Source organism: Bidens hawaiensis, unplaced genomic scaffold, assembly GCF_021521415.1.
Source record: "Bidens hawaiensis isolate Kalapana, Puna unplaced genomic scaffold, B.hawaiensis_p1.1 tig00029316_1, whole genome shotgun sequence".
NCBI lineage: Eukaryota > Viridiplantae > Streptophyta > Magnoliopsida > Asterales > Asteraceae > Bidens > Bidens hawaiensis.
Genome location: NW_027494843.1, coordinates 165,572 through 187,308, shown reverse-complemented (window position 1 = coordinate 187,308; position 21,737 = coordinate 165,572). Strand labels below are relative to the sequence as shown.

Here is a 21,737-nt window from a genome sequence, read left to right as displayed (position 1 = left end):
CCCAAGAGTGGAAATGATGAACAAAGGACCGTGGAGACGTGAAGAAGGCGAGCTGCTGTTGTCTGGTTATATCAGCACAGAAGGTGAAGGGCGGTGGCCGTCAGTGTCCAAGAAGGCGGAAGAGCTGCCGCCTTCGTTGGATGAACTACCTCCTCCCTTCAATCAAGCGGGGACAATCTCATCATCCGCCTCCGCCGCCTTCTTGGAAACTGGTAGTGTACACTTCATTTGGTGTTTGTGATTGTGATTGTCTTTTGAAATAATTGTTTCATTATTGAGTTTATAAATCTTGTTTAACACTTATCAGATGGTCACTGATTGCGGGGAGAATTCCAGGGCGTACCGATGAAGAGATCAGAAACTATTGGAACACTCATCTCAGCAAGAAGTTGATCGGTCAGTAACGGGATTGACCCAAAAACACACAAACCATTATCATCATCACCATCAAAACCGAAGCAGTTTTCTCAAATTCTCATGAAAACACATCAAACTCTATCCCAAACAACCCTAACAATGGTTTTGAATTCGATGATGCTCTTAAGTCACTCGCCTGATAATCTTTTCTCTTCGTTCTTGGATTCATTGATCAATGAAGAAATGCGCAATCAACATGCGCCGGTTGCTCTAACCCAAGCATGATGGTTACAAGAACTTCAATGATGATGTTAATCCTATGAAGTAATATCAAGCCAAATAACTATTACATTATATTAGGTGCTTGCAATATGGTTAACTTTGGCTCATATTGCCCGAATCCGTCATTTAGTGGTAACAGTCATTGAACATCCAATACCATATTATAGTTATCTAGATGTATAACTAGGACATCTTATGATTAAGTATTTTACAAACAATTTAGATCAAAACATGAATCAACAAAACAAATAAACAATCAAAATCTATCTCAAATCAACATGAATTAACACCATCCTTGGCAGTCTTTTGTCAAATCATGAAACGTCTCTACCCGTTTCTTCGCTCAATAAAGCTCCTTGGTGTCCACCTCAGCGTGCATATAACCATCAAACTTGACAGGCCGACCACCGTTCAAACTCATGGTCTCATTATACCACTCACTCTTATTCCCCACAACTCCTTGTAATCATCAAGCAAATTAAAAGGACAAAATTTGTAAAAATATAATAATTTTAGGGAAAATTCCTAAAATTAGCATTTATGAAAACAAATTTCAAGTTTTAGGCATCATTTGCAAAAAATTTCAGAATTAGGTACTATAATCTATTCGTGACGAGTAGTTTGTAAAACCAATTAAAACTTGTCGCGTGTCCTTAAACTAACCGTAATACGCACGTTCACTAATCATTTACTCGTCACGACTAATTAAGTTTCATGCCTCGTAATCAACACCCACGACTAATTCATAAGTCCTTTAGTCGCGACGACTAGCATACCCAGTTAGTAGTTTATTAGCAGTTAACTCGTCGTGATTAGTTTAACCTTATAATCTACTCGTTGCGATTAAAGGTCTTATGAATACTTATGGACGCTGATTACGAAGCATGAAACTTATTTAGTCGTGACGAGTAAATGATTAGTGAACGTGCGCGCTACGGTTAGTTTAAGGACACATGTCAAGTTCTAATTGGTTTTTACAAACTACTACTTTATAATACATATTTCTGAATTGTTTTGCAAATAGTATTTAAAACTTGAAATTTGTTTTGATAAATACTTTAAGAATTTTCAAAAATAATTTTATAAGTTAGTGCACCGGCATGCCACATAAATAAATAATGTGGGATGATTATTGTTGTTTTTCATAGTTTGTTTCTTTCTTCGTGTAACAATACAATGGCAAGTAATAGCTATCTTCTTCTTCTTCCCCGAGCAGTGAGGGTTAAGAACAAAACCCCTGCTCCACTTCAAATCACCGCCGAACAGATTCTCCGTGAAGACAGGGACCGTCTCCGAAAACGTAAAGAATTCGAAGACTCTGTTAGGAGAGACCGGTGGAACAAAAGCGTGTGGGTCAAGTATGCTAAATGGGAGGAGTCGCATACCGATTTTAACCGTGCCAGGTCCGTCTGGGAACTCGCACTTGATGTCGATCACAGAGACCACACAACGTGGCTCAAGTATGCTCTTATGGAGATGGAGCACAAGTTCATTAATCGTGCCCGCAATGTTTGGGACCGCACGGTTACGCTGTTGCCGAGGGTGGATCAAATGTGGTATAATTATATTCACATGGAGGAGATGCTCGGGAACGTTGTAGGTGCCAGACAAATATTTGAAAGGTGGATGAGTTGGGAACCCGACCAGCAAGCGTGGCTTTCGTATATTGAATTTGAGTTAAGATATAACGAGATTGAGCCTGCGAGATCCATCTATGAAAGATTTGTTCTACACATACCAAAAGCCGGTGTGTGGATCTGCTTTGCCAAATTCGAGATGAAAAATGGGGAAATCGGTCTAGCTCGAAACTGCTACGAAAGGGCGGTTGATAGACTGGCGGGCGATGAAGAGGCCGAAACCTTATTTGTGTCATTTGCTGAATTCGAAGAGAAGTGCAAAGAAACGGAGCGGGCAAGATGCATTTACAAATTTGCCCTTGATCACATCCCAAAGGGTCACGCAGAGGATCTATGCAAAAGCTTTGTTGGGTTTCAGAAGCGGAATGGTGATCGCGAGGGTATCGATATAGATCATCACGAGGGTCACGTCGATGATCTACAAAAACGAAGGTTTGTTGCACACAAATGGAAAAGACAAAAGGTTGTTTTGGATTTACACCTCTAGGTTTTTATTTGCATTAGAAATTAATGATATGTGTTTACATCTTTTATTAGACTTTGAAACTGTTTAATGTGTCTTTCTAAATATAAACTGATGTGAATGTTTCATGTTAAACCGTCTTAGTGACGGTTTACTTTGGCTTATATTACCTGAATCAGTCAGTGTAACAGTCATTGAACACCCAATGCCATATTATAGTTATCTAGATGTATAACTAGGACATCTTATGATTTAGTATTTTACAAACCATTTATATCAAAAGATGCATCAACAAAACAAATAAACAATCAAAACCTATCTCAAATCAACACGAATTAACACCATCCTTGCAGTCTTTTGTCAAATCATAAAACGTCTCTACCTGTTTCTTCGCTCTATAAAGCACCTCGGTGTCCATCTCAGCACGCATATAACCATCAAACTCGACAGGCCGACCACCGTTCAAACTCATGGTCTCGTTATACCACTCACTCTTATTCCCCCACAACCCCTTGTAATCATCAAGCAAATGAACCTTATAATACGACCTTAACCGATCAAAATAATTATAAAACGGTTCATTCGTCGCAATATAAAGATTCCTCCATGGTTTAACAACCCCTTGAAGCTTTGTAACCAATGATTCAGGTGATGTATCTTCATTAAGATGAGGCCACATTGCTTTATTTTTTGCCTTTTCACCTCTAATCACATGAACAGCATCAAAATCCCAATCCATTTTCCCACTAATTTCAGAAACTATATTCATAATCCTCTTTGATTTCCATAAAGAATGCCATGGTCTATTAATATAATTTGCTGCTTGATTCTCACAAACCCGATACCAATAGTTTCCAGGCTCGGGTTTATCAAACCGTCTCCAAATAATCGTGCTCGTATCGTTCTTTAACTCAACGGGTGCAACTTTGTACGATGCAACTTTCCTAACCGGAACCTTTTTCTTATATTGTTTCTCGAATTTCCTCCAGTTTTTAACAAACTCGTGTTCTTCAACAATTGAAGCGGTTTCTTTTAAATGCTCGTAGTCAAAATAGAACCGAAAGTCTTTTCCTTCTTCGTCTCGGTTGCTTGAAGCATGCTTTGATGATAAACATATCCTTAAATCCATCACAAACGTGCGGTTTAAGTATCGCGCTTCACCGAGTGCACACAACAAGCTCCATATATACTGATTCATGTTTTTACAATAATCCCCGCCTCGCGAATAATAAAGATACTTCCCATTTCTTAAACCCGATCCCATAACTGGTATCGTGTCGTTTATTTCATCGTCACGCAATGTGGTCACAGTCTTTGACTTTGGTTGACTTTGACTTCGTGGGCGTTTCGCGTTGACACCCGAATGCCACCCCTTTGCACGCACGATTTTGTAACTACAATCATCGCCATACCCGAATTTAAACCTTCTGAAATCTCTATATTTCCTCCAAGATCTATCCTTCTTATTCCTAAATCTCCATGACACATCACACTCATTCGGGCCCGGCCCGTCAACGGGCTTTTGATACTCCACAAACATGATCGATTTAAAATGTTTCGCATTAAACTTCTTGACCGCGGTCAAGACTCCCGGTGCAGAACAGTTAACCAAACTTGCATCATCACAGCCACTGGAGACCATGCTTGGGATCGGGCTTAACGGGTCGGGCTGGGCCACGGGTGGATACGCAGGGGAGGTGGACGGGTTAATGGAAACGGAAACGGGGTCTATATCTTCTCCGGTTTGGATGACTGAAGTGTCCATTTGGAATGTGGCATTTGAGACTTGAGTGAAGGCTCTAGTTAAAGCTCTAGATGATTCCCATGGGTCTGGAGGTTGGTATGTAATGGCTATTATTGTGAATGTGAGTACCGAAAATATGAATACTGAGAATCCTACATTGCTAATGAGTTTGATGGCGTGTTGGCCGATTAGATCTGGTGAATGGTTGTTATCTTTCATGTTTGTAACGTGAATCTAATCAACAAATGAAACATAGGATGTATGTAGATGTTGTGTTGATTGTCAAATGTAATCAAATATGTGGAGTAAAGTTCAAGGATGGAAGATGGAGATGTTGTACCGAATGTGGTTGAATACTTGAAAATCAAGCAAAAATCAAACTATACAATATACAGCTCCAACTGCAATATCTTTTGTATTTTTAATAATTTAATTAAACTAATGTTTTATTGGGCAGTGGTATCTGGTATGGCTGCTATCTAGAGGTGTCAAATGGGTTGGGTTGGGTCGAATGAGTCATGGGTTGAAATGGGTTTGGATCAGAATGGGTTAGGGTCAAAATGAGTCAATTAAAAAAAGAGTTGTTTTGGTTTGGGTCAGAATAGGTTAGGGTCAGAACAAGTCAGAACGAGTATGAGATTTTTTCTAACGAGAATACCGGCAGAAACATTTTTGTAATTTTAGATTTTTTATTGAGTTATGATTTTTTTATTATTTTTTTTGGATTTTTTCTAAGAGGTTTCCTATTAAGAACAAAAACCCCTAAAAAAAATATTCAAAAATAATAATAAAAAATCATAACTCAAAATATAAATCAAAAACAAAAAAAGCAAATAAAACTAAAATGTTTCATCCGTTGTCCTCGTTCCATAAAAAAAAAACCACCGAGAAATCGAACCGAAACCAAAAAGTCGACGGAAATGAAACAAAAAGCCAAACTGAACCAAATCAATCGAAATCAAAAATCGATCAAAACGAAACTAAAAGAACTGAAACCGAACCAAAACGAAACTAAAAAAATGGAAAAAAACGAAACAAAAAACCAAAAACGAGTCCGGAATCGACCAAAAAGAAACCAAAGCCCAACCCGTCTTGTGTGAAAACTCGTGTTGGCTTGAAACTTGAGCCGAACCCGTTCCAATCGCAAACACGTTTCGATCCGAAACCTACCACATTTCCTACTAACCCACATCGACCCATTTCTTTGAATATGGCGACCCAATTTGACCCGAAAATTACAAGATGAAATTTCAAATGACCCATTTTGACCCATTTAGTTAAAATCCCTAACCCAAACTAACCCATTTAATTTTTAAAACAATCCAAATTGACTCATTTGATATGGTTTGAGTCAAGATTGTCACCCATACTGGTATCCCATGTCCAAACTTAGATAAATTAAATTATCATGGTTAATGTATATCAAAACTAACTAATACCATTTTGTTAAATAACTAGAAAGTAGAAACTTATTTAGTGATTTTACTCTGTACATAAAAATTTATATCGTTTAGTTGACAGTGTTTGTCTTCATAACACTTTTTGTTTGTGTATCGGTAATCGTTTTAAAATGTAGAGTAAAATTAGGAAAATAAGGTTATAGTTTTAATATAATAACTAAAACAACAGTATTTCAAGAGAATCTATGGTGTTGTTTGTTTTTTCATAAGTAAAATGTCTGCAGTTAGCTGATTACATTTGCAGACATATGTATAAAAAGAGGTGGGCCAAACCTCTGCAGTTTGCAAGAAGAAGACTTTTCGTTTTTCAATATCTGTAGATTGCTAAAATAAACTGATGGTGGTGTATAAACTGTGGTAGTGGGTGGTGGTGGATGGTAATAGTGGTAGTGGATGGTGGTGCTAGACGGTGATGGTGGTGGTGGATGATGGTTGTGGTGGACGATGATGGTAGACGGTGGCGGACAGTGGGTGGTGGTGGTGATGGACGGTGGTAGTGGCGGATGGTGGACGGTAGACGGTGGTGGTGATGTTTAATCCTCTGTAAACTTTAGAAGATCTTAGAAATGAATGAGCCTAGCCTGCACCAAAAAAAGTTCGCGCATACGTTTTTAATGAAACGTTTTCTAAAAAACAAACAATGTGCAAATAACAATGTCTACACGTCGCAAAGCTTTATACAGACTGTTTTTAGAAAAACAAACCGTACCTAAATATACGTGTCCAATAAATGGAACACATTCAATTTTCTTTGTTTTCATATTCCAAATATTTGAAAGATAAATCATAAATTCTCTTTGATCTTATTTGATGTAGCGTATTAATCTTTAGTTGGTTTAAATTTTCCTTTGTGTAAATTAATTTATTAATTACTATTTTTATTTTTGTAAAGAGTACATAGGCTAATAGCAGGCTTACAGCAGACCCAAATTTGAACACCGGACTGTATCGAAGTAATTGGGCCGGATTAGAATAAAGCATGGCCACTTGAGGTTTAATTTAGTGGGCTAAAGCAGACTCAAGCATACAGAATCTGGGGCAGGGCGAGTTTAGGATATGGGTACGACCCATTATACTATTAAAAAAGTTATCATTATGTATGTTTTTAACATTACTTTTTCTTTGATAGCCTATTTTTTAAACATATTATTTTACATGTATGATTATCTATTAAATGAAAAAAAAAAAAAAAAAACACAAGGTTTTCTAAACGAACTAAAGAAAATTTATTCTTTTTATCGTTTTTGCGTTCATACTTGTTCGGTTAAATATAAACACTAGATAACACACATAACCCTCATGTGTGTATAACTAACATTGTATACCAGCCCTACGCTTAATACTCTCATCTCAATGACTCAATCACAAATGAGAAAGTAAAGTTTGTTTATGTTCATTTATTCGTTAAATACACAAACATGAACAAGATTTTTGCTTTGCTGAAATAACGAATGTGAACAACCTTTTTATTGGTTCATGTATAGGTCAAACAATACGTATCTTAATACTTTTTTTTTAAATTAATTACGCATTAAGTAGATATAAAATGATCGAATTACAATAGAGGCAGGTAAGCGGCCGACAAGCTGTGCCGTCACCCTATTTACTAATATGTATACATAAGAATAAAAAAAAATTATGTAGTATTTTTATGTATGACCATAACACATACAAATATACATGTTTTTATTTTATTTTTTCAGTGAACAAGCATAAATAAGAAATCTTTACATTTCAATGTACGTATTCGTATAATGAAACTTGCACGAACAAACACAACATTGGTCCTTTCCATTTACGACTGATTCTCTGACAAAATAACTCCAGATAATTTACAAGTCTTGTCAACAACAGAAATAGACTATACACGTGAATAAGTCAAGAAAACATGCTCCAAATTTGAACCAATCCTTTCCTTTTCTTGTACATACATATTCTTACCCACTTTGATCTGTTTTAATTAGTTTTCTAAATAATTGACCAATTTGATTTTGACCCTTTGAAGCAGTCCTCAACACTTTCTATTTAACTCCTCACTTTCTATCTATATCAACTCACTCTCTATGTTTCAATCTCAAATTCTCAATCAAGATTAATCCATAATGGCGACTCTAACTGTTCCTCCTGTACCCGTTAATCCCCGTGATGATGCAATTCAGTTATATAAAGCTTTCAAAGGTAAATTCTTTAATACTAATGATTAATCAGCTTAAATTTGACTTTTAAAAAAAAAATCAATCAGGACTTGGGTGTGACACTGCAACTGTTGTTGGCATTCTTGCTCATCGAGATGCAACTCAACGCGCGCATATCCGACAAGAATACCGGACAATGTATTCAGAAGACATCTACAAACGTTTGGCTTCTGAACTTAGTGGCAAATTAGAGGTACAAAAACATACTTCAACTTTGACTTTTATGAGTCAAACCTACTAGTTTTGAATTACAAAATCTTTGAGAATAAATGTAACTTCAGATATGTGTTCATACTATAATGATGTGCTAGAAAGATAGTTATCCCTTGAGAAAGTATTGACCGGAAAATACGAAACCATGAAAGTAAATTTTGAATTTGGAAATTGTAATGTTTGACTACTAAAAAAAAGTCATGTTACAGATTGCAGTTCAGCTTTGGATGCATGATCCAGCAACAAGGGATGCCACTATATTGAAAAAGGGGTTGACTAAAAACTTCCTCGATGTTGAAGGCGTAACCGAAATCATATGCTCTCGAACGTCTTCCCAACTACAAGCCGTCACACAAATATACCACTCGACTTTTGGAACTCATCTTGAAAACGACATCAAGCTACAAATTTTCGGGGATCATCAAAAGGTCGAATCTTTATACGTTTTCCATTTTTGCATATATTATTATATTATTATAATGTCATATTCTTGATCTTTTAGAATTTAGATGTTAGGAACATAATTTGACTAAACTTTGGGTTATTGTGTAGATTTTGCTCGCCTTTATAAGCAAGCAACGATATGAAGGCATGGAAGTTGATAGGGAAATGGCTGCAAAAGATGCAAAAGCATTGTACAAAGCCGGTGAAAAGAGATTAGGAACCGATGAGAAGGTTTTCGTGCAAATCTTTAGCGAAAGAAGTAGAGCACATTTGGTTGCTATAAACACATGTTACCATGACATGTATGGTGGATCACTCAAAAAGGTTGTTACAAGAAACATGAAAGCATTTCTATTTTCTCTCATTTTGCTTCCAAGATTTTGCTAATGAAGGACTTACACGCGTTTTTGACCATTTTGCAGGCTTTCAAGAAGGAAACGTCAGGGTCCTTTGAAACCACACTTTTGACTATCTTACAATGTGCTGAAAATCCCGCAAGTACTTTGCAAAGGTGAAATCTTTATTCAGTTAGTTTTGCCTAACGATACAATGTGATAGTCTCGTACTTATATCGAGTTTGAAAATGCTTGTAGATGTTGTATAAGGCAATGAAGGGCTTAGGGACCGTTGACACAAGACTTATAAGGATTATTGTGACAAGAGCTGAGATTGATATGCAATACATAAAAGCCGAGTATAGTAAAAAGTACCACAAGAGTTTGAAGGATGCGGTTCACTCCGACACGTCTGGCCACTACCGAACCTTTCTTCTCTCGCTACTCGGCCCGAATCATTAAGTTGATGGTCGGTTGTACGTTTTTGAATTACTCTTGTGTTTGTTTGTCATGTACTATTTGAGGTTGAGATGTGTGTGTTGTTCGAATGCTTTCGCACTAAATTGTTCTTGCTTGATTATTGTGTTATATGTGATATTTTAAAAAGGCATGGGCATTAAAATTGAATGTAGATGACTCACATATATGTGGGTTGTTCGTATTGTTAAATACAATAATTATTACGGATTCTTAAAACATCAATTTATACTTTAAACCATAGCGTATTTATTGGTGAATACACAAATTCTAGAAGCTTTGTTAGTGTATTTTATTTGTGTTTATGTATTCACCGATAGTCCACATATTTTGGTATATTCGCATGCAACTACACTTCTGTTGTATGTTCAATGACGAATACACTGATTCTAAGATTCTTATTTCGACATTTTCTGCATATCGACTTTCGTTTGTGAGATATTTTGATTACACAAAAATTTCGATTCCGAGTAATCTTTTTTTTTTCGTCGCCGTTTTTTTTAAATATGCTATTAGTTTGTTGTATTTAGGTGTGGACGCATTTATTTTTTGCTTTACTTTTGGTGCCGTAACCTGATACCGACCGAGTTCACATTGGTTCGCCACCGCAAACACGTAATTTTTGTCATGTTAATTTGTTGTATGTGGGAGTTAACGAACTTTTTTTTTGGTTTATTTCTGGTGTCGTAACCCGAAACAAGTCGAATTCACCTCGACTCGTAACCGCACCGTACGGGTTGATAAGCTTAGCTATACAACCGTCAAAAACATCAGCCAAGCACACACGCCGGGTATATTACCTAGTTTCAATATAACTTTCATGTGAATATGGTTTTCTGTTTTTGAATATATAACTTCCAAGACTGAAGCATCCGTAATAAGGACTCCCAAAAACACTAAAAAACATTCTTACTCGGCTGCCAAATCATAAAAACACCATTATTTGAAAACACCAAAAACTCATCCAACAAGAAATCTTAAAAACACCTAAAAACATTATCCCATCGTCACTATCTTTTACACCAAAAAAACACCCCCCGGCACCACCACCTTCAAAAAAGGTCATGTTTTTTGTTCTTGTGAAAAAACACCTTTGAAAACCACAAGCCAAAAACTACACCCACAATAAATAAAATCTAATAACGTGGACAAACACTCAACAACACCTTATATAAATCTATTATTATTGCTCTTAGACACATTTTATTAGATGACTCAAAATAATTTTTTTTGAAAAACATAACACGTTAGCTACATCGCGTATTTGACAGGCAACCGTATTTGATTATGACCCTTTTTAAATCAATCACTCGATTATGACGACTTAATTCTTTCTATTTCTATTTAATTTAATTTAACTGCTCTGTTTTTGTCTCTTGATCGATCATGGCGACTTTGACTGTTCCTCCTGTACCCATTTCTCCCCGAGACGACGCAATTCAATTATACAAAGCTTTTAAAGGTAAACACTTTGACTTCCAATTGAATTTAAAGTGATCATTTTGATCGGATCTTGATTATTATGATCAATTCCCCTGTTTTTGAATCCAATCAGGAATTGGGTGTGATACGGCTACCGTGATTAATATTCTTGCTCATCGAGATGCAACCCAACGCGCCTATATCCAACAAGAATACCAGACAATGTATTCTGAAGACATCCTTAAACGTCTGTCTTCTGAACCTGGTGGCAAATTGGAGGTGTAGTTACAGAGTCCAGTTTTGACTTTTTTGAGTCAAACATCCCGGTTTAAAGTTTCAAAATTTATGAGAATAGTTGTAATTAAAAAGATGGGTTGATACTATAATCATCTATTATAAAGAAACTTATTCTGTGAAAAAGTTTTGATTTCAAAACATATAACCATGAAAGTGAATTTTGGATTTGGAAAGTGGTATGTTTGACCAGTCAAAATCATGTCACAGACTGCAGTTCTGCTTCGGATGCATGATCCAGCAGGAAGGGATGCTGTCATATTGAAACAGGGATTGACTAGAGATTTCATCAATCTTGAAGCGGTGACCGAAATCATATGCTCTCGAACGTCGTCCCAGTTACAAACGTTAACGCAAGTTTACCACCCGACTTTTGGGACTCATCTTGAACATGACATTATCTATCAAACTTCTGGGGACCACCAAAAGGTCAAATCTTTAACAAGTTTCAGTTTTGCATATTTTGGACGGTAGGAAGACATTGTATCATCAAGATTTGGTTTATTGTGCAGATTTTGCTTGCTTGTGTAAGCAAACCGCGTTACGAAGGCATGGAAGTCGATAGGGAATTGGCTGCAAAAGATGCAAAAGAGTTGTACAAAGCCGGTGAGAAGAAATTTGGAACCGATGAGAAGGTTTTTGTGCAAATCTTTAGTGAAAGAAGTTGAGCACATTTGGTTGCTGTAAACACATGTTACCATGACATGTATGGTGGATCACTCAAAAAGGTTGTTACAAGAAACATGAAAGCATTTCTATTTTCTCTCATTTTGCTTCCAAGATTTTGCTAATGAAGGACTTACACGCGTTTTTGAACATTCTGCAGGCTGTAAAGAAGGAAACGTCAGGGTTATTTAAAACCGCACTTTTGACAATCTTACAATGTGCTGAAAATCCCGCTAAGTATTTTGCAAAGGTGAAATCTTTATTCACTTAATTCAGTTTAACATTATCATATGATGAGTTTTGTATTCATACGGTGTTTGAAAATGCTTGTAGGTGTTACATAAGTCAATGGCCGGCTTAGGGACCAATGACACAAGACTTATAAGGGTGATTGTGACAAGAACTGAGATTGATACGCAATATATAAAGGTCGAGTATCATAAAAAGTATAAGAAGAGTTTGAATGATACGGTTCACTCTGAAACATCCGGCCATTACTGGACCTTTCTTCTCTCTCTTCTCGGCCCAAATCATTAAGTTGATGATTGGTTATATTGTTGTTGTTTGCATAAGGCAGTAATTAAGGTTGTGATGTGTGTTGTTTGTATACTTGTACACTATAATGTTCTTGTTTCTTTATATAAAACTAAGGAGTGTTTGGCATTGTGTTTTTAATCATGTCTTGGAGTGTTTGGCGTGTGTGTGCTAACACGATGTGAAATTACAAAATTACCCTTGATTGAGAGGTTTCAAGAAAGACACAAATCAGCTAAGCTTCATATTCATCTATGAAAAAAAATGAAAATTTGGAACCTCAGCAGTCAAAAGCTAGTCAACTACCATCTAAAGTTAGGCTACAAAGGCCATGTGAAATTAAGAAAAACTAACCTTGATTGAGGGATTTCAAGAAATATACAAATCAGCCAAGCTTCATATTCATCTATGAAAAAGAAAGTGAAAATTTGGAGCCTTAGCAGTTAAAAGCTAGAAGTACCAGTCTACCATTTAGAGTTAGACTACAAAGGTCGTGTGAAATTACCAAACTACCCTTCACGATCCCGGTTTTACATCCTCAACGACACCTACAGCTTTTATCTCGCTATCTTCGTCATTTCTGTATTCAAAGCTAGATGGAGGTCGATCGACAGAAAGCGTACCTTCTAGAACCTTCACCACTTCACCAACAGAAGGTCTTAAAAATGGCTGATTTTGCATACACCACAATGATATTCTAACCACTCTTTCAACCCCTCTCAAATCTTCACCGTCTAAATACATTTGTTCTTGCATCACTTTCTCCATCACTTGATCCAAACCATCTCCAACTGTTTCCCTACTCAACACCACAATTTCAATCAACATTTTCCCAAGCATGTAAATATCTTTCTCGGATGGAGACTCCTTAGATGAAGAACATACGCCTTCGCTTTGTAAAAAACTCTTGATACCGAAATCCGTCACTTTCGGGACTAAATTTTCATCAATCAGTACATTTTCAAGCTTCAAATTCCCATGAGGTATGCATACTTGACACTCGGTGTGTAGATACGCAAGTGCGCGCGTAACACCAACCGCAATATCAACTCTTTTTTGCCAAGTTTTTTCCTTTTTATCATCTAACAACCATTTATCAAGTGACCCGTTTTGGATACACTCGTAGATTAAAATCTTGTGTTTTGGGTCATAACAAAACCCTTTTAAAGACACTAAATTTCTATGGTGGGTGCCACCCAAGATCGAGACCGCCTTCATAAACTCCCTTTCTGGTAAACCCCTAACATCAAGTACCTTCACAGCCACGACTGTTTCTTCAAAAAGCAAACCTTTGAACACGAAAAACCCAAGTTGGTTCGAAAATCCCGATGTGAGTTCGTGTACTTCTTTATAAGATAAACGAATTAACGCACTATTTTCAAGATTCGTTTTAGCCCCTTTTATAGCTCGTTTTAGAGAACTCTTTCGCCTTTGATGATAAACGAGCATAACAACAAACATTTCAAGCACTACAATAACCAAAACCGTGAGGAGAACTATAAATGCAACAGCACTTACAATCTTTCTAAAACTACCTCGAAACGGGAACGATACGGCTTTCGGGGCAGGATTAGGCTTTGCTCCCTTGGTAGCAACCGCTTGTGGAACTAAACAAACCTTTAAGAAAGACGTGGAAGGAATCGAAGGGGATGTAGATCCACTTATAAAGGCGGTTCTTTTTAACGTACATAAACCCGACCCATCGTTTTTCGAAGTCAAGGCAAAACAAGTGGTGTCGTTAGCACAATAATCTTTACAATCCTCTTCGTTTAACATCATATCAACATCATTAGGCGGATAAAGTCCATACAAAACCGTTTGTTTCATAACTGTCATGCTTGTATGGGCTTTACAGTTTTCCAAATCAACCGATTTCTTGCACCCTGAACCACCCGAATCAGGCGACAGAAACCCGTTCCCCGAATCAAGGGAATTGGAATACAAACAATCGCAAACAGGCCCGGTTGAATTATACGCACAAACACTATACAACCCACAAGAACCAAACACATTGCATTGGTCTTCAACTGCTTGCCAACCAACTCTCCAAATATGCACACCATTATCCCATGAATAAATCTTTAAATTCCCATCTTGATCCATCCTTAAATGCCTCAAACTCACTGAACTTTCACCAAAATCTTTACTTGATACTGACCACACAATCTTTTTCATATCATCAAAAAGTTCCAAAACACCATTAGCATTAAACCTAGCTTCTTTAACCGTTGCAGACGATGACACCAAGCGTGTTTCCCAATAAGTGACATTATTCTCCCACATTAAAGCTAACCCTTCGCGATTAACCACTAACGTATAGTAACTAGTAACCGATTTCGTAGAAGGAGCTCTAAGATTTTGAGGGTAACTAAGAGTTTGACCCGGGAGCAACGTGTTGGTCGGCCGGTCAAAGCTTTGCCAAATCACTCGATTTTGACTTCCCATCAACACTAAATTCCCATTATTCAAAAGGGTAATTGTTTCAACCCCTAAATTCGATGTATCAGTGCTCCAAATAATCGAATTACTCTGGTTTTCAAACAAGACTAACCTTCCATCCATTAAAAGCTTAAATGTGGAGTTAACTGAAACCCTAACTCCACCACCAACAGTCCAAACAGGAAAATTAGCAGACTTAGGGCCTAAATTGTACCTAACAACAACAACAAACTCCCCACCATCTTTTTCAAGAAACCCAAATTTAAAAAGCCCATTTTCAGACACTAAGTTGTTAACTTTATGAGTATTAACATCATCTTTATGGGAATCAAAAGTAAATCCAGAAAGTTCAAAGCCTAAAGGAGCTGAATCTATATTGTGTTGTTCACATTTTACAGAGTCAGCAAGAGTTAAGAAGAGTACAAGAGCTAAAGCAGAGCAAGAAGAAGAAGAAGAAAAGGTGTTACCTTTGAAGAGAATAAAGAAAGATTCCAACATGTTTCGCATAAAGAATGAGGAATCTGAGTTTGCCTGTTTGGGTTGGTTAATATGATTGATGCCAGAAGATGAGGTTCTTAATTTGAAGGGTTTGTGGTGTGATTGCCAGGTGGGGTAGAAGAAGCATGTTGAGTGTTGTGGAGACTACAGAGATTTATTTTATTTTTATTCATTTATTATTATTATTTTAAATATTAATAGTGGTATATGCTCTCTCATTAGAGACTCATGTTCCATTCTTATTTGGATCAGTTTGAATAATAGTGAAAGGACAAATCAAGGCTTTAATCTCGGGTTCAAACCCGACAGGAACAAGGGTATACAGATTCCATCCGGTCCTGTGTGTCAAGAGGGTACGGTCTCATGGTAGCCGAGGAGTTAAACATGAACATGACTTAAAAAAGATGGGTTTACATGTAAGATGTTTGTGGTTAATACATATATAGGGGAGGGATATTTTGATAATCATGTTGAGTTTTAAGAACTTAATAACTCAATTCTTAAACACACGTTTAATTAAATAGATTATATTATGTGGTTGAGATTAAATCTGATTAAAAAATTAAAGTAGGAGATAGAATAAAGCTGTAAGCGATTACACTAACTTTTACAACCGTTACACCTATGTAAAAAGTTGACTCGGTGCGTAAAAAATTATGTAATTTTTTTTGTATATGTAACCTACATATATTACGCATGTGTAAAAAAATTCAAAATAAAAATTGTTACATTGAGTTCTTTAAAGTTCTTAAAAAACAAAGTGGTTCTTATTTGAAATCTTACACACACACAATATATATAATATATATATTGAGTACAGAGTACCCGGTGTTACTTAGTTGGTCGTTATATATGTATATATAGGAGATGGATCATGCGAGAAGTGATATTATAGCGAGAAGTGCGAGAAATGAATCTAGACCATTGATTATGTTTAATCAATGGTCAACAATAGAAATAGCATTATCGTAAATAAATACACATATTTATGTCATGTTTTTAATTAAAAAGGGCATACATGTCTTTTGTGGTGTTGGCCTAATTAAACCAGACATTAATATATTCGGCAGTTATTTTTCTAGCATAATCAATGTTCGTAAGATGATTAATACTAGTTTAATACACATACATGATACATATAAACATACACCAACTTGTCTCAAGTGACCACACGACATTAGTTTTACCTACGCTACATTAAATATTTCTATATTACATTAGTTATAACAACACAACATTTGAAAGTGTCCACACACTACATTAAATATGTCCAAAATACATTAGTTATGACTACATAACATTTGAAAGTGTGCCTACACTACATTAGTTTTGCCTAAACAACACTAGATATATCTACACTGCATTAGTTATGACTATACGACACTTGAAAGTATGCCTACACTACATTAGTTTTGCCTACACTACATTTGAAAGTGTCCATACACTGGTGCTGTTTGTTTTTTAAGACAAAAACTGTCTGCAATCTGATTTCATCTGATTTCATGTCTGCAACTGAAGATGTGGTATGAAGGTCTGCAATCTGAAAATACAATACTGGTTGTTTTATAAACTGGGCATCATCTGCATAAGCTGAAAATTAGTTACATATCATACATATCACAGTAGATAAAAGTCATTAACGTCTGTAGACTAGTAAAATAGTTGGTGGTGGGCGGTAGACGGTGGTGGCGGACGATGGGTGATGGTGGTGATGGACGGTGATAGTGGTGGGTGGTGGACGGTGTTGGTGGCGGATGGTGGGTGGTGGTGGTGATGGACGGTGATGGTGGTGGGTAGTGGACGGTGTTGGTGGCGGATGGTAGGTGGTGGTGGTGGTGGACGGTGGTTGTGGCGACGGAGCGGGTGGCGGTGGTGGCGGTGATGGACGGTGGTGGTTGCGGACGGTATGTGGTGGTGGTGGACGGTGGTGGTGGGTGGTGGTGGTGGCGGACGGTGGGTGGTGGTGGACGGTGGTGTTGGTGGCGGCGCATGATGGGTGGTGGTGGTGTTGGACATTGGGTACTGGTAGGATGTTAAGAAGTGTGAAGATGCATGAAAAAGTTAAACAATAACTTCTTTTTTAAGACCATAAAAGCAGTTTGCAGATCTTATTTTAAAAAAAAAAACAAACAGTCTTCATAAGATTATATCTGCGCGCCCGCAGACATAAGCCTTCTGCAGATGTTTTAAGCAAAAACAAACACCACCTAAATATGTCCAAAATACATTAATTATGACTACATAACATTTGAAAGTGTGCATACACTACACTACATTAGTTTTGCATACACAACACTAGATATATCTACACTACATTAGTTATGACTATATGACACTTGAAAGTGTGCCTACACTACATTTGAAAGTGAGCATACGTTATATCAATTTTGCCTACACTACATATGATATGTCTACACCATATTAGTTATGACTATATAACACTTAAAAATTGTCTACACTACATTAGTTTTGTCTACACTAGATTTGAAAGTGAGCCTACGTTACATCAGTTTTGCCTACACTACATATGATATGTCTACACCATATTAGTTATAACTATATAACACTTGAAAATTGTCTACCCTATATTAGTTTTGCCTACAGTACATTTGATATATCTACACAACATTAGTTATGACTACATAACATTTGAAAGTAAGCCTACATTACATTAGTTTTTCCAAGACTATATATGATGTCTACGCTACATTAGTTTTGACTATACAAAATTTGAAAGTGTACATACACTTGATTACGTAACTTTATCTACATTACATAATATAAGCCTACACTACGTTAATTGATTAAAATTAAAAAAAATCAAAGAAAAAAAACACTTCACATTAGAGATCAAATAAAAAAATTAATTAGATACGTGTTAGAATAAGATGATCTTAGATCAAATGTATTTTTATTTGTTTAAATTTTAGATGAAATAAATAAATAATAATAATAATAACTTATCATTTGTTAGGAACTTAACATTAATTAAACCATTAATGAGTATGGGTTACAAAAAAAAACATTTTATATATTACTAACATACCCTTTTATTTAAATAATAAGAAATTAAAAAAAAATCATGTGATTGGTTATAATCTCTTCTCACACTAAGAAACAATTCTGAAATGAACCAAATACTATATATATATATATATATATTTTGATGATGACTGGATTTGAATCTTGAGTAGACAGTGATGCATGTGGGAAGAAAACAAAAAATGATAAGGCTGAGGGGTGTGGGGGGCGCGAGAGGGGGCGCGAGTGGGGGCTCCAGCCAATAATATTGTGACGTGTGGCAGAGAGAGAAACTTGATAAGATGGGTGTTGGTTGTGGTGCTCGCGCCCCTGGCCCTGGTGTGGAGGGGCGCGAGAGGGGGCGCGAGCGGTTTTTTTTTTTATTTTTTTATAAATGTATTAAAAAAACGTATTATTAAAAAAACTCATAAAAAAAAATTTTTATGGTATGGAATATATAAACGTACTATTAATTACTCTTCTTTTATTCACCCATCTAATCATTCTTTTTTTATTTATTTATTTATGGTATGGAATATATAAATTAATTAATTAAAATTATTATCTTTCTGGTGCTTTGGATTCTTGGTGTTCAGATCGTGCCTGCCAGCTTTCCCAAGAATGAAGAAAATGGCTACCATACATATGTACACATTATTAACTCCAACCTGCATCAATGGTGACACAGATCCATCTTCACGCATTCCCAGGCAAACTTTACGCCCATTTTCTCCCGCTAGCCCTCTTGCGCCTGCCTTGGTCTGCGTGCTCGCGCCCCTCTCGCGCCTCGGTGGTGTGGTGCTCGCGCCCCGGGGCGCGAGCGGATGGGCTCACGCGCCCCGTCTCGCGCTCCACACCCCTCAGCCTAATACTTTTTGAGGAGACCTAGGTTAGGAGTATGATTACTCATTTCTTTTCTTTTTTTCCACTAATCATGGAACCTTGTTTACTTCGCTCCTTAATTTACTCGTGCAATTTTTTTGGTTTATTCTTTGTAATTTGACTACAACATAAACTTGACAAAACTCTCGATTGGATAGCCATATGTTTGTTAGAGAAGAACGGTCCAAACACGTTCTTGAAAATTGGTCTCAATTAAAAGAAATATACAAAGAAAGAATTTTACTTGGACTCGAAGCTGCAAGTTATGATGTTTCGAATGCTAAGCATTTGTTCAGAAACTTGTGTCTTATAGCTTGAACAACAATTTCCTATTGCCACCGTGAACACTAAAAGTATCACCCAATCTTTTCAAGAAATTCAAAAACATTATCGACTTTCGCGTAGAAGTCGATCGTCTTATAACTAATAAAACTCTTTTCCTACAAACTCGATGAGTACCAACGCCTTGTCAATGTTATTACCCATCCCTAACCATTTTCCACCCTTTTCAAGACTCGCTCAATGCTTCTACTTGAAGAAATGAGACAAATAAAAGTAGGACCAAACAGTCGATCCACTATCTTTGTTTTTGTGTCTCAAATATAATTCTGTTAACAAATATCCAAAACACTTGTTTGGGCTCTTTAATCAATCTTTAATTCACAACAAAACCATCTTTTTTTTATTTGATATTGGTTTTAAGCAATGAAGAGAGACAATGTTAAATATCTTTCTTATATAGTCCAATTTGTCATTTGTCTGTTTCTACTTTCATTGCCCATTTTGCTTAAACCTAAATATTTAGCTTGTTTTGTTTTTTAACATATATGAATCTAAATGTAACATTTGAGCTATATGTTTATATTTTTAACATAATCAAAAGAGATGACATAGCTTAAGCGTCCACCAACAACCAACAAAGAGGTTGAAGTGATCGGCGGTCGGCCCAAGAGTGGTGGCCAGCGGATGGTACTGTGGTAGACATCCTTAATTTTGACTTATTTCTTTTATAAATTATATAATCTTAAAAAAGAACCGTTCCTAAGAAAAAACAAAAAAAGAAAACATATATACGTGACATCATAATTTCGTATATTATTAGTTCAAACAAAATTTTTCATTATCACACATAATATAACATAATAAAATATAAAAGTTTGTTATGATTTAGGTGCTGTTTGTTTTTCCTTAGAAGCACTTCTCCACCTCTTTGTCTGCACTGAGAAGAGGGCGCGCAGACGTTGGGCTCTGCAGTGTGTTTGTTTTTTCGAAGACGTTTCATTAAAAAACGTCTGCGCGCCCTCTTCTCCCAGAAGTGTTGGGATTATTACTTCTAACCTCTTCTACCATTTTATTTCATCGATCATCATCTCCTCCTAACCCTAAACTCCTCTCCACTGCCCCATCCGGGAGCTCCACACGCCACGCCGGCTTCCTCCACACCGCCGGCTTCATCCACGCCCCATCCGGCTTCCTCCACACCGCCGCTCCATTCACCACGCTGCCGCCGCTGCTCCGGGATCTGTTAATCTGTTAATCACACATTCACATTCGAATCTAGGGTTCATAATCATGATTGTGAGAACACCTTTACCGAAGAAACGACGGCCTGAAGCCACCGACAGCCCTAACTCCGATGGCCGTCTGCTCATCTTCGAGGACCTGCTGGAGCCTGAACCTTCTCATCAACACTCCGATCAGATGCTTTGCACTTACCAATGCCGTCAGCTGGTAATTAATTATTAATTACTAATTACACCGTTCGATTCGTATTTATGGCGCTTTTATTATGTCATACTCCTGTTTCCGAATTAAGATAGAGATTTTAGAAATTAAACATAATAGTTTATAAATTTATACAAGATATGGAGTAGTTGTTTTTGTTTTGGTGTTTATTAGTAACATAGGGCTTAATTTGTTCTCTTCCGCAGGGATTTGGATCGTTTTGCTAAGTACATCCATAGTAGAATTAGGTGAATGCTTGTTATAAGCTTTTTATATTGGTTGTCAGTTGTTAATTGCAAAGCTGAAATGGAATTTGTTTTTAGAATCCTAAACTGAAACTAATTTACTGATGGATAACTACTGTTTTTTGTGTTTACCTATTTTTTATTTATATTTCAGTTTATTTAAATTTCAGCTTATTTTAGCAGTCTGCAGATGTTAAAAAACAAACAGTCTTCTTGTTGCAGACTGCAGAGTTTTGGTCCACCTCTTCTGCTACAGATGTTGGCAGATGTGGTTTCACAGTCTTCTGACATTTTACCTCTGAAAAACAAACAGCACCTTAATGAAATTAACATTTTCTGCATTGTCGTATTCTTGATGAAACTTAAGTATTAAATATATCTAAAATTAGTCTCGATCGACTTGA

At 36.6% G+C, this 21,737-nt stretch overlaps 2 protein-coding genes and 4 pseudogenes across 4 annotated transcripts; 4 read left to right on the top strand and 2 right to left on the bottom strand.

The window, feature by feature from the left end:
- The first annotated feature begins 13 nt into the window (after positions 1 to 13).
- Positions 14 to 685, top strand: LOC143578667 (transcription repressor MYB5-like; annotated as a pseudogene).
- Positions 686 to 769: 84 nt separating this feature from the next.
- LOC143578666 (uncharacterized) lies at positions 770 to 4,722 on the bottom strand. Its single transcript, XM_077062165.1, has 2 exons — positions 3,055 to 4,722; positions 770 to 902 (listed from the first exon to the last, which is right to left on the bottom strand). The coding sequence occupies exon 1, from the start codon at positions 4,700 to 4,702 to the stop codon at positions 3,065 to 3,067; it is 1,638 nt and encodes a 545-aa protein (XP_076918280.1). The 5' UTR covers positions 4,703 to 4,722; the 3' UTR covers positions 770 to 902; positions 3,055 to 3,064.
- On the top strand, positions 1,816 to 2,763 carry LOC143578656 (uncharacterized; annotated as a pseudogene).
- A 3,277-nt stretch (positions 4,723 to 7,999) lies between the features above and the next one.
- On the top strand, positions 8,000 to 9,598 carry LOC143578650 (annexin D5-like; annotated as a pseudogene). Its single transcript, XR_013143311.1, has 6 exons — positions 8,000 to 8,121; positions 8,186 to 8,331; positions 8,561 to 8,779; positions 8,904 to 9,119; positions 9,218 to 9,306; positions 9,389 to 9,598. The product of XR_013143311.1 is annotated as an annexin D5-like (transcript).
- Positions 9,599 to 10,942: 1,344 nt separating this feature from the next.
- On the top strand, positions 10,943 to 12,534 carry LOC143578649 (annexin D5-like; annotated as a pseudogene). Its single transcript, XR_013143310.1, has 6 exons — positions 10,943 to 11,069; positions 11,163 to 11,308; positions 11,534 to 11,752; positions 11,836 to 12,051; positions 12,150 to 12,239; positions 12,323 to 12,534. The product of XR_013143310.1 is annotated as an annexin D5-like (transcript).
- A 340-nt stretch (positions 12,535 to 12,874) lies between these two features.
- On the bottom strand, positions 12,875 to 15,469 carry LOC143578665 (G-type lectin S-receptor-like serine/threonine-protein kinase SD3-1). Its single transcript, XM_077062164.1, has one exon. The coding sequence runs from the start codon at positions 15,467 to 15,469 to the stop codon at positions 13,040 to 13,042; it is 2,430 nt and encodes an 809-aa protein (XP_076918279.1). The 3' UTR covers positions 12,875 to 13,039.
- Between the last annotated feature and the right edge of the window lie 6,268 nt (positions 15,470 to 21,737).